This window comes from Neltuma alba, unplaced genomic scaffold, assembly GCF_004799145.2.
Source record: "Neltuma alba isolate B1F8T4 unplaced genomic scaffold, ASM479914v2 tig00006428_pilon, whole genome shotgun sequence".
NCBI lineage: Eukaryota > Viridiplantae > Streptophyta > Magnoliopsida > Fabales > Fabaceae > Neltuma > Neltuma alba.
Window position 1 is genome coordinate 1 of NW_021634462.1, and position 13,482 is coordinate 13,482.

General features: G+C 33.2%; 2 protein-coding genes across 2 annotated transcripts; one reads left to right on the top strand and one right to left on the bottom strand.

Annotated features, from left to right (window-relative positions):
• The first annotated feature begins 56 nt into the window (after positions 1-56).
• LOC114750379 (reticulon-like protein B8) lies at positions 57-2,601 on the top strand. The gene is made up of 5 exons (XM_028938977.1): positions 57-407; positions 483-663; positions 784-925; positions 1,477-1,546; positions 2,265-2,601. The coding sequence occupies exons 1-5, from the start codon at positions 233-235 to the stop codon at positions 2,432-2,434; spliced, it is 738 nt and encodes a 245-aa protein (XP_028794810.1). The 5' UTR covers positions 57-232; the 3' UTR covers positions 2,435-2,601.
• A 1,716-nt stretch (positions 2,602-4,317) lies between these two features.
• Positions 4,318-5,968, bottom strand: LOC114750380 (transcription termination factor MTEF18, mitochondrial-like). Its single transcript, XM_028938978.1, has 2 exons — positions 5,821-5,968; positions 4,318-5,671 (listed from the first exon to the last, which is right to left on the bottom strand). Exons 1-2 carry the CDS (start codon positions 5,966-5,968, stop codon positions 4,593-4,595), a joined length of 1,227 nt encoding a protein of 408 aa, XP_028794811.1. The 3' UTR covers positions 4,318-4,592.
• Between the last annotated feature and the right edge of the window lie 7,514 nt (positions 5,969-13,482).

The window sequence follows — 13,482 nt, forward strand, 5'->3', positions numbered from 1 at the left end:
TTGACTTACAAGAATGCTGAATGGTTGACTTTTGTTAGAGTACACTTTTTACTAAACAACATATGCAATCAACTATGATCTACTATTTATACATCGGGATATAACAAAGCTTCTTGCATTCGCTTTATTTGTATATTGGATTTTCTGTTAAACATGATTGATGATGCACTGATGTCATGCTATTTTCTTCATTTGGTAATATCCTTACTTTTTTTAGGAAAGGGAAGGAACAATGTCTGATAAAATCGCTGCTGCCGAGAACCTTCTTAACAACCTTGTGGATACAATTACTGAGAAGAAATCTGGTTCATTCTTTGAGGAAGGGGACCCAAGTTCAGCGAGCTCTCAGTTCAAAAGACTGTTTGGACGCGAGAGGCCAGTGCACAAGATACTGGGGGGCGGAAAATGTATGATAGTTTAAGTCTTTGTCATGTAAAACTACCATATTGGCCTCTAAATTGTTTCCCTTTTGAACGCTGTAGCTGCTGATGTCCTGTTATGGAGGAACAAGAAGATCTCTGCAAGTGTTTTAGCTAGTGCTACACTTTTGTGGTTGCTTTTTGAATGGCTCAACTATAATTTCCTGACACTTGTATCCTTTGCTCTGATTTTTGTCATGCTTGGACAGTTTCTCTGGTCCAATGCTTCTGGCTTGGTTCGCAGGTACTTTGGAGCATATTTACATCTCTGTTTTTGCTGCTTGAATTTGCTTTAGATGTGCTAAAGAACTGCACAATTTCTCAGCTTTTTAAGTAAGTGGCCTTTGTCCTTTTGTCTTGACAGGGAACCATCTGAAGTTCCTCGTCTTGTCATCCCAGAGGATTTGTTTGTCAGAATTGCAACTAGAGTTGGTGTAGAGCTTAACCGAGATTTGAGGTTTCTTCAAGATGTTGCTTGTGGAGGAAACCTGAAACAATTTCTTATTGTATGTTGCCTTCATACTTATTTATGCTTTTCTTCTTGTATCATCCATATGTGTGCTCAAAACATTATTTCCGGGTTAAAGCATTATTTGACTTCAGAAACATGTTTTTGACCCAGTTCTTGTTTTTGAATCACTTTGTTTATATCTTGCCACAATATTAATGGTTGTCACAGTAAACACTTAGGGTCAATGACGTAGTGGTTTGATATCAACGTGGCAATGAGAATGTCACTTTGTTGTAGTTGTAGCTAGAGATGTTGACATCCATACAAATAAGAAATAGATTTTGTGCAGGGTGGAGGCCAAAAGAAGGTTTGTGGCCTGTAGGAGGGGTAAGGATCATTAGTTCCATGTATATATGAACAATTAAATTAACTGGACTTAAAAGTGTTCTGAATGAATGACCATAGGGATGCAGTTTCTATGGTGCTGTCGATTATAACTTGCTTTTGACTATTAGTATATCTTTAATAATGACCCCTTCTTTACATGAAATTAACAATGCCTATTTTCTAGTGGAATTTGTTATTAAACAGTTGCAACATTTCCAGGCTATAGCAAGCTTGTGGGCTGTAGCTATCATTGGGAGCTGGTTCAATGTTATATCTGTCATATATATTGATCTGATCTTTTCTTTGCATCAATTGATACATTTCAAACTTCTTACTTTGGATTATGTTATGCTTAAATATGTTTTTTCTCTGAATTTCGGACTAGGTTTGCTAACAACAATTCTTGTCTGCTTAACAAAAATTGAATAATCGAAAGTATGGAAATTGGATTATACTCCTTTTTCTTGGATGGTGAAGTCAACCTTAAGCCTGCATAGTGAAGTTAGAGAATGAAAACAGCATACTAATAATAATTGCATATTGTGAGATATTTGCTAATTTCTTAATGCTAATATGCTAACTTATGGAAGTAGCTCATCTGAACATTTTAGGGATTATAATAAATTATTTATAGGTCTCCCTTTTCTAACTGAGGTGGTTAGGCGTCCAATCCTTACTGCTACCCATTCGCTTGTGCGTATTATGTTTATTATGTAAATATCATCTAATAATATTTTTTCTAATTTTTTAAAAGAAGGATGGGAGAATCAATCTCAATATTCAATATTCAATATTCAATGTAAACTAAAGTCCATAACGGGCTGTACTGTTCATAATATGTGAATAGTGCAATTCATTCCTCTCACTTGCTACTTTTTCATTTAATTGTGCGTTATATTCTTTGTTGATTCATTATGAAAGGGGCCACAACTTCAAAAGTGATGCTTCCCTACTAGATGATTGTTCATTGTCATGCCTGATCTCTGAAACTTGTGTTATTTCACAAGGTTTTGTTGCTGCACACACACTCCCAGTTCTGTATGAGAAGTATGAGGATCAAATTGACAGCTTCGTGGGCCAACTGATTGATCAGATGCAGCATAACTATAAGAAGCTTGATGCTGGAGTTCTCAGCAAAATCCCCAAGGGAAGCTTCAGGGGCAAAAAGCTTGAATAGATCCATGGATTTGTAAAAAGGTTTATCTATTTAATAATTAATACTTAATCCCTTACTCATTAATAAATGGCCGTATTGGATGCCTGGTAGAAGTTACTAGGTGGGGAAGAATAGGACTTGTCTGTAAGTATTGTTTTGACTTGATATCATTGTCTTTTCCTGAGGAATATATTCAAATTAATATAAAATATTCATCACGAAAATGAATTAAAGAAAAATAAACATATGGGCTAATAATTTAAGGATCTGTAGGGGAAAAGGTAAATAGTCCTTAAAAGTAGGTGTCAAAATATATAAATACTGACTAGTTTAAATGGGGAAGTATTCATATCCATTGCTGACCTTAACTTTTTATTTTGTTTCGAAATTTTTGTTGTTTTAGAAATTCAAGGCTTAATCAACCTCTCTTTACTTTATTTATTGTATTTTTTTTTTATCTTTTAGCGGCACCTTCATTTAACTATTAGAAGTAACAAATTTCTTTTCACCTATTAATCTTCTTTCACTCCCTCTTAAATTGCGTGATTAAATGAGGGCATCAATGTATAGTAATATGTTACATTAATGAAAGGTTTCTTAGTCTATGTATCATAACCCTAAAAAATAGATACGGACAATGAACAGATAATGGAGTACTTTTTTTTCTTTTTAACATATTCATAAGGTTTCGAACAGTTTTAGATTATTCATGATGTGCACATCAAATCACCCTCATCAACTAGTTAGGCCACATTATACATTTATGGTTAAACTCAGAATTTCTAGCTAATCACTTAAAATATTGCGTTATAGCAAAAGAAATGAAAGTGAGCTGAGTGTCCTGTTCTAATCAACATTATCAAAATGTCAGCAAATACAACAGAAAAGAACAAATGTATGCTGATCAAAAAAGAAAAGAACAAATGTATGCACTTGTCAAGGCTCCTCTAATAATGATTACTCGTACAATGAAAAAGCTATATTGAAATATTAATGATCAAACAAAATAAGGGCCGGCTCAAATCAGAAGCTTAATTCCCAATTTGGTGGGCACAGGAAAAGCTTAACTCTACGTTAGACCTCATAGCATGCTAAGCAATTTCCTAATTGGAGTAAACTACCAAATAAACCATGGTTTTTGGTTTTGGTAGAAGCATGGAGCTATAACCATATCAGAGGTTCAATTTGTCTTATGTCCCTTATGAGTTTGGAACGGGACGAGATAAAAAAATTTTCAAGACGGGACAATTACAAGACCGAACAGAATAGTAATCAAATGAGGACAGGACGGGACGTGAGAGGGGTTGTCCCTCCTCCATCCCGAGCATTTTTTTTTAAATTATTTATTATAATTATTATTAGATTATTCATTTCACTAAATAATTATAATATTATTTTTATAGTGATTTTCAGCTCTTAAGTTGTAATATTACCTCAACAAAATCTCTTTCCTCAATAAAATAATTCATAAAGGGATTACTACTATATATTGAGTTTTAACATAATAGTTTTTTATAATGTTTTTATCTTTACAAGCCTAATAAAAAATAAATATTATAACATGAAAAAAAAAAAATTATAATTTTTTTTTTTAAGAAATAGAAGGGATACGGGATGAAAATCTCCCAAGATGGGCCTGCCCCGTCCCGTGAAAAGCCCTACCAATACCAGCTCAAGTGGATGGAGGATGGTGAACTAGGTAAAGATCACTTGTTGGAACTTGGAAATCTCAAGAATAAGGCTCTCTCTCTCTCTCTCTCCCCCTGTGTGTACACACATATCTGCAAATACCTTAAATTCACAACCGCCATCCTGTACTGTTTTATCATCTCTAGAAACACTTGTTCAAATAATTTAAAATGGCAAATAATAAACCACAGAAAAGATTAAACTCAAAGCGAGCAGGTTGATAATGAAGAAATTCCTTTGAAACAGAATGCAGTCAGCATCTTCTTCAAAGAAATGAATAAACGAATTAGCACTCCAAATGACAGCAAGAACAGAGATACCAGCAAGATGTATTACAAGACTACATGTTTAACTAGAAGGCTTAAGCTTCAATTATGACGCACATAAAATTGATTGATAACCTTCACATGTGAATCCTACAAACTAGAAGTTAACAAAAAAATAACTGCAAGTCTAAAAATCACAATCATACCCTCCAAGAAACTACATATCACTGAACTTTGGATAAACGTCCTGAAGGACCTTTATAGATGTTCAATAGCTGAGGAACACTTTCGTGAAATCTGGTCACAAATTTCTCTACAAACTTTTTCTCAGTATAACTGACAATAGAAATGAAGGAGATATTCTTCTTTACCAAACCTTTCATTTTCAAAACTTTAATTACTGAGTATCGAGGAATAATCCTCTGCTCCAAACTATAATGAAGTAACTTTGGGCGTGCAGCTATACCTTCCAACGGGATACCCACTTCATCCACAAGAAATGACATTGACTTTGTGATATTCTTCTCAGACAGCATCAAGCATTGTGGATGTTTGCTGAAGACTGAGAGAGTGACATCTCTGGTCCAACCATACCTCTTGAAGATATCCAGTTTCGACTGCCAAGTAGATTTCTTTAAGCGTCCTAGAACGGCAACAGCATTAATGAACAAAGACTTGGAAGGATCAACTCCTGCTTCCTTAGCAAACTGGACATATTCAACAAAATTTGCATGATTCAGAAATGCTGAATCTATGTATTTAGTTGCCAGTAGAGAGATAGACGATCGGGGCACTCCAATATCTCTCAAAACCATAATATTTTGAGCTAAATTTGTCACGCCCTGGCGGGAACGCAACCACTTAAAGCGTTTTAAAGCTATTTTTGCTTCCTCATCATTGTCGAGAAAACTCCTAAGGGCCTCAAAACAAGGGATTATACATTGTTCTAAGCTCATACCGAGGAGACAATAGTTTGAAATGAGGACATCTTGGAGTTCAGAACTCGAAAGCCCAATTGACTGGAGAAACCTTAGCTTAGGCAAAAGGGTCTTCTCAGGGTTAGCCGAAAGCACTCGTGGATGCATTTTCACAACTATAGATATCTGGGTATCTGAGAATCCATAGCTCCTAAAAAGATTAAGCACCGAATTGGGTTTATCAGGGTTTTTCAATTGAACCTTTTTGGATACTTCAGTAGCTACTTTGCGGGACAAGCCCAGCGAACTCATGAGGTACGAAACAGTAAACGATTCATTCACTCCTAGTTTCCATTTTCCCTGATCTGATTCAGACAATGTCGAAGCTGAAGGAAAGGAATTGAAAATGTGAGAAGCATTATGATGGAGGAGACCAAGTTGGATCCTATTCTTCCAAGGCAGTGATGAAGATAATCTTGCAATGAGAAAAGTAAGCATTGATGAACTATTATGAATGGCTCTAAAAGAAACTCACCCAATTTGTAGTTCAATCGCTCGAACTCTGCTGTCGCCTCGTGAAGCTCGCTGAGGGAACTTCCCTGCTCGAAGAAGCAAAACAGAAAGCAAGTACAGGCACAATCGAAAAACGACGACGTTTCATGGTTGTTGCGCTGTCTATCCATGCCAATTTATGGTGGATTTTTTACCAGAGACATTAATTTACTGGTTAAAAAAATGAAAAATACTTTTTCATTCTTAATATAAGACATAATTAACTAATTTAAATAGATTAAATATATTATTTAAATTATTAATATAATATATCTTTTTAAAACACCCTAATCATATTTCTTTATTCCCTTCCTCTCTCTCTTACTTAATTATTGTTGAGAAATAATTAGGTTAATTTGAAAAAAAATTGATAAACATGTAAAATAAGTCTTTAAATATATGACCAACATCAACTCTTAAATTAGGTCATACTACCTCCAGTCCTAATATAAAACCTTGTTTGACTTTTTTTGGTTCTAATATAAATCCTGATCCATTTTACCTCTCATATTTATATTTTTTTCCCAATGTAGCCTTTCTAACAATGATATTCTAGTTATACACTTAATTAGCAAGGACATTTAGGAAAGACAAGACCTATTTAGGACAACTAACTTACTCAACTTGCCTCTTTATCTCCTCAAATTAGTCAACTGGCTCTTATAATTAGGATCGAAGGTAGTATATTAAGAATCAGACTAATATAAAATTTAGGGTTAATGTTCGCCCAGCACCCTGAACTATTTACTCAAGTGCGTCCAGTACCCTAAGTAATTTTTGGGTGCATCCAGTGTCCTAAATAATAAAATGTGCGTCCATATCAGACTACAAAAGTTGTGTTTAATTGTTACTTTCACTCAACTTAAGTTGCCCCTGATATTCTAAATGTAGACATATTGACTTTTATATGTATTAATCTTACTCAACTTTAATTTATTTCCTCTTTTCTAATAATTTGACTTTTTGAGTTAGAATATACACATAGTGGCTATGTGTTTACCATGTAGAATATCAGGGTCAACTTTAAGCTGATCAGAAAATAACGTTAAACATAAATTTCTGTTAGCTTGGGATATGGACGTCATTTTAATTAGTTTAGACACTGGATGCACCCAAAATTACTTAGCCACTGGACGCAGTAAATAGTTCGGGTGCTGGGTGCACCTTAACCCTAAAATTTATGAGAAGTGTGCTGAAATTTTTCATAATATCCGAGGCTATAGGCTTCCCCCATTTCCAAGGTAACGCTTAAACAAGGGTGTTTGGTATTGGTATAAAATGTGCGTCAAATTACATTATTTATAATTTAGTATCAAGAGTTTAGGATTGATGTTGGTTAAACTTTATTATAAGGCGATATGATGTTGAAACTTTGAGAGAAAAACTGAGTTAATAAAAAATTAATAATACTAATTGCACCTCACAAAAAACCTCTGATTAACATATTAAAAAGATTATAGGATATATGAGCTTTAGAAGTAGGCCAACATTTCTACTCGCAAATAGGGGGTTTTAAGTCTATGACCATGCCCAAGGATTTATTGTTCTTGGAATGTAATTGTTATTACTCCCGATATTAATTATAAGATCTTATTTATAGACTATAAATAAGATTTTATAATTAGAACTGAAAGTAATATTCTATTAGTTTTAGCCATTATAATTGTTTGAAATCCACAAATCATTCCTATTAATAATTGTTAGAATTTCTCTGAATATGTCACTGAATTCATTCAAGACGTGTGAGCAAAACTCAGATTAGGGAAGAATATGGTTTATGGGTTCTCTTTATTATTGGAGCTAGGTGAAATTTTCCTTTAATGCCTTATGATTTATTGATATAATTAAAATCTCAATAACCAGAATAAATTACAATAATCTTTGCAATAACATTAAAGATGCGTAATATGAAATGTTATATCCGGATTTAATTTGCCGGATTTCTTGCCTCTGACGGCATGGAGGCCATTGGTTTAATGACTAGCAACAAGAGGGTGTGATGTTAATAATCCTCACAGCAATATTGTCAATGACACTAGGGAGTGGCAAGTCCAGATCAACCACGTCTTTAATTAGGAAAGATTTGACGTTAGCTTGTCATTTGCTATGATTTACCACAATATGGAGGACATTTTTTGCATCTTTCATCATCCTTTTTCTTTTTACCTTGGTCTATTAAATATGCATTTCAAATTATATACTCCTTTGATCCTAAATATATGACACATTTTATGGTATGAGTCTTATATTTAGGGGTGGAGGAGCATCAAACAACTACCTACGTCATATGCACCAAAGAAACCACTAATCATACCCTGACACAAAAACATTATAACACTAGGCATATATCAAGAGCTCATTCCAATTACTTAGTTTCCCAAATAACACACAACCCATCAACAATGTAAGACCATATCGAGCCATTAATATTCAAAGTTCAAAAATATGCATTTAAACAACAGGAAACTCATCATATACTTCTACTTCATCTAGAAAGTTTGGTGCAAAATAGTCTAGGGCTTGCTAAATATAAAGGTCCACAACACTTATCCCCTTCCAGATATAAACACTAATTATCACTCTCAAAAACAAGATTTTTCCATTCAACATGGAAATTTCGGTCACCTAATTAAGCTCAAAGCAAGTCTCAAAGTCGCATTCAACTGCACAATTGAACAATCAAAAATGAGAGGAGAGTGGGAAAAGAGATTTCAGTGAGACGACTTATCTTCAAGATTCTGGCAGAACTGTTTTCCTGGTGAAATCCGAAAATCCAAACCAGTCCCCCCCCCCCCAAAAAAAAAAGCGATTTAAGACCTTCACTACTGTGACTAAAGTGTCCTTTGCAGTAGCGAATTGAAGGACTGTCCTAGAGTTTGAAAAATTCAGTTAATCAATTTTGCCCTAAACTCCATATATAGCAGTATTTCACTATTTCCAAAAAAAAAATACTCTCGGGTTAAACCTTAATTAAAAGGAAAAATTAAAAACGGTAGGCATTTAATAACTTAAGAATAGTATGGTCATTGCCAATTAAAAAATTCATAAGTGTTTTCATTTAGCTAAAAGAATTAAATAATGAAGTTGAAACTGGAACTGTACAAATGAATATTATAATAAAAATAAAACCCATCTTGTAGCCTCTCAATCCCGACTCGAAAAGCCACATAGAGAAACAAAAACCACAAATTAGGCCAAAATTAAACCTACGCAACGCAAACAGACGATCTTTTGATTTGCCCTAATAATAATAATCTGACCTTTTTGCTGATTCAATACCTTGACGTATGTGTGTGCGTGTGTGTGTATATAAATGGCCACAACAATAATGATAATAACAATCCAGGTCATTGGAATAATGCTTGTGACAGCAATGTGGAAGAAGGATGTTAAGCACACGTTCAGTGTGGGAAGGCAGCATCAGACATGAGCCTTGCTCGAGTTTGGGTCCTGAATTGCCAATCTGGACATACGAATGGACGAGACGATCCCAAGTCATCGATTCATTGCTTTATGGCTTATTGCGATAAAGTGGTGTGAGGATCTGTCTTGGAAACAAAGGGAAAAAGTAGTACCGCATTGTAATATGAAAGAGACCTATGAGAAAAAGTGGGTTTTAGGGTATAGTTTGGCTCTCGAAAGAAGAGAATGAGGAGACAAGAGTTTAAAGAGAAAACGAAAGAGATATGTTTGGAAATTTTTAGTGAAAAACTACATGCCTTTTGATTTTCAACTAGTTTCTTAATTACAAGTTCTTTTATAAAAAATTTTCAATAGCCTAATTTGCGATGAAAAATAGAAACAAGTGTTGTGACGGATTTTGTTCGTGATGGGATTTTTTTGGTTGTAACTTTTGTTTCATTTTTTTTTTTGTTTTTTTTATTTGTTGTGGTGCCTACATACCCTATCTTATCACCCACCTCATCAAGTGGAAGGAAAAGTGGTATTCGAGTCAATGTTAGTGGATTTCTTGGTGTAGTTGTCATTATAATTCTCATCATTTGATGTCTTTCAAAGAAAAACGTTTCTCCAAAAATATCTTAATTTGATTGTTTGTCTTCATTTTTTTTTTTTTTGCTTAAAGATTTTCTTGTAACTAGGTATACCAAATTATAGAAGTAATGAATGATGTAGCTAATAAAGTAGTAGTTAATTTATTCGTTGAATCTCCAATTAAGAGGAAAAGAAAATAATGTTTTCTACTTAGGGGTGTTGGATTAGGATATTGAATGTAACTAAAAAATAACATCATATGGTGTTGGATGTACTTAGAAAAATTAAGGTATTGATCCTACAGGAAAATAATATCAAGAATGATGGATGCTAAGTTCCATTCACGTCATTTGTTTTCTTAAACTCCATGCAAGCTATAAAAAGGAAAATAAAAAAGAAACTATATCAACTAATTCCAACTAGATGGGCTCCATACATGTAAAATGAATTTTGAGAAATGAGCTATATATATATATATATTTTATATTTATGATTTATAGTAAATAGTTTCCTTACTATAGATTTTATAAGTTAGATGCATCCGTGATTCTGTATTAGTTATTTTCAGTTCCTTATTAAAACTACCAATCGAACAAATTAAAATTCCGGTCGCCACCATTATTATCTTGGTCAAATCTACCCTTAAATTGAAGCATCTCCTAAAAAAGAGTCTAGAGCACATATTTATATGATTATATGTTTGTCCCTTGAAAGCGACTCCAATATCTTCTGGATTATAAATAGCAGATATGGAGAGACTCCATGACTTCACCAGACAAACAAAAAAGTCTCGCAAGAGAGAGGCAGCTTCAGAGCGCGCTACATAGTTTCTGTATATTCTACCTCGGATCTCGTATCTTTGTCTGATAAATTAATACTGCTGCATCATATATTACAAGAATGGCGGTCTTAGGTTGCATGGAAGAAACTGTTCTTCTCAATTTCTGGGGAGGCAGAGGCAATATCTGGGCAACTTCTCCGGCGGATGATAAGTTTCTCAGCTTTACGGTGGTGGAGAGCGAAGGCGACGACGATGACGATGGTGATAGTGGGATTGATGTAGCCCCAGCAGCTTAAGCACTATAAGAGTAGATTAAAAGCTGGTATTATGTAGAGAAGGGATTAATTAAGAGTCATATATTTGTACTAATTCGTGCTAGTTTCTAGAGTTTTCCCATCACTAGCTTCTTATTGTTTCTACTGACGTTTATGCTGTGATAAATAAATGAGATTTTAGTTTAGTTATCTGCTTAAACTCTGCACATTTACATTCTGCACATGCTATTTGGTTGTGTGTTTAGTTGTAAACGGTTGTTTCTTCTCCCTCCTCTCTTTTTAACTCTGTATAGCTTCAAAAAGATGTTTCAGGTGGAAGAAGATGCATTGGTCTTGCATTATTTGATCAAAATAACTGGTTTTCTATGATTAATTAATTATACAAGTTACCCATTTATAACAATTAATGTAAAGTATACATATTTTACTCTTATCGGTAAAATTGGCTTCAGTTTCAAGTCGCTTCACGTTCAAGATCCTTTGAAGGTTTTGAACACAAATTGTATACATAATTTATATAAATGCAAGGTAATAACACTTTATATTTAAATCTCCTGCTGACAAGAAGTAGTACTTCTAGCATTTCTCAATGGCGGACTCTCATGAATTTATATATATATATATATATATATTGAGGTCTGTTTTAATTTCTATGATTGTGTGGAAGCCATCAATTGACTTATTACTAGAATGACATTAATTAAAGGCCACTCATAGAAGAACTGATGAAGAAGCCAGAAGACTCTAAATTAGGGAGTAGTGGGAGGTTTCTCTTAGTTTTATACGCCTGTGCTGATTTTTTTTGTTCTGAAGAAGGCAACATATATGATGAGATGGCTCAGGTTTTTTGTGTCTTTAATTAGACAGGAAAAATATAATAAAAATTTCACATGTGACTCTTGAAAAGCTCACTTTTAGTGAAGCCCTTAATCTCATTTTGAGAGGCTATTCTCAGGATCACCTTTTCTAAGATATTATTGAGGACACCAGGACACTCCTTAATTACAATTGGAGGGTCTTACCTACATTTTCTCCTAGGGAAGAAATTCCTTTAGCTGATCTTTTAGCTAAGTTGTCTCATACTCTAGACAATCCTTTTTGCATTTTTGATCACCTCCACCTTTTTAGAGAGAGGAGGAAGGGGGTGAGCTGTTTTTGTTTCTGGCCCTTTTGTACTGTGTTTCAGCTTCAATTCAACAAAAAAAAAAAGCTCACTTTTAAGGTCAGATATAGGGGTGAGCAAAACCGAACCTAACCGAATTTAATTTCGGTTTTTCGGTTCAGTTATTTCGGTTTTCGGTTATATATTTGGTTTTTATTTTTTAAACAATTCGGTTTCGGTGTTCGGTTCAATTAATAGAAAAAAATTCGATTATAACCAAATAACCAAAATAAATATATTATATATTTATATTTAATAAATATTATTATAATAAATATATATGTGGGTATATGTGAACTTTTTAAATATATTTATATTCAATAAATATGATTATAATAAATATTATTATAATAAATCACATTGAATGATGAAATATTTATTAATTAATGGTTATAATTGTGTTTTATTATAATTTTTAATTTAAAATTATTTTTCATATTTATATATTTCGGTTAATCGATTAACCGAACCGAAATTTTCGGTTAATTCGGTTTCGGTTAGTTTGGTTATTCGGTTTCGGTTCGGTGTTTAAAATTTATTCTATTCGGTTATTCGGTTATCACCGATAACCGAATCGAAAAACCGAATGCTCACCCCTATTCAGATATGATTGATGATGTATGCACATCCATCGTTATACATTTGACTGAAGGAAAGCCCTCAATTCCCAATTTCCATACATAGAAGAATCCAATTTAGGCTTATAAAATACTCCCCTCCTAAGTGTAAAAGAGTTTGCTTTGTTTTTAAATAAAAAAAATTTCAATCTTCTTTATTTTTTAAATTTATAAATTTTTTTCTGAAATTTTCTTATTGATTGTGCTTTTTAACCAAAGAAGTAGTCAATTCCAGATGTAAACGATTAAAATAGATACTTTAGGAAACTAGCATATATACATTCTTTATAAAATAACTAATTTAAGTAATTTTTTTAACATTTTAAAATTAACTATCTTGTTCTTACATTTTTAAATTCATATTTTTGTTATAATTAATTAATAGTAAGTTTTAAGATCTTCCATATGCTTCAAATTTTGTTTTGGTTTTAGATAATTCAATTCCATACAGAGCATTTGACATATGCGAAGAGGCATTTATATACTCATGGACCTTTGTTTGAACGTTCAAAATTTTTAATTAAAAATTACTGTTACTTTTAGTTTGATCCGTCTTTTCCACATATCACACACTACCAATCATTTGCAAATAAAACTAAAAGATTTCTTCTTTTTTTCTTTGATTTAAAACTTAAACAACGCTTCATCTCTCAATAGACACATACTCTGATAATCTACTTTGCTGAGAAGTCAAAGTTATGAAAAATGCTACCGAAACATTTTATAGTGACGTGTGTTGAGATATTGTTTATTTCTTTTGTTCAAACTACATAATATAATGCGCAGAAAAAAATGGAATTCAGATGCTAATTTCAAT

What these genes read in the sequence shown, in the direction of transcription:
- LOC114750379 (XM_028938977.1), top strand. Translation starts at nt 233, where the DNA reads ATGTCTGATAAAATCGCTGCTGCCGAGAACCTTCTTAACAACCTTGTG. An exon ending in GATACTGGGGGGCGGAAAAT is followed by an intron (nt 408 to 482) that starts GTATGATAGTTT and finishes TGAACGCTGTAG; the next exon opens with CTGCTGATGTCCTGTTATGG. An exon ending in TATATCTGTCATATATATTG is followed by an intron (nt 1,547 to 2,264) that starts ATCTGATCTTTT and finishes TTATTTCACAAG; the next exon opens with GTTTTGTTGCTGCACACACA.
- LOC114750380 (XM_028938978.1), bottom strand. Translation starts at nt 5,968, where the DNA reads ATGGATAGACAGCGCAACAACCATGAAACGTCGTCGTTTTTCGATTGT. An exon ending in GCGATTGAACTACAAATTGG is followed by an intron (nt 5,672 to 5,820) that starts GTGAGTTTCTTT and finishes CCTTTCCTTCAG; the next exon opens with CTTCGACATTGTCTGAATCA.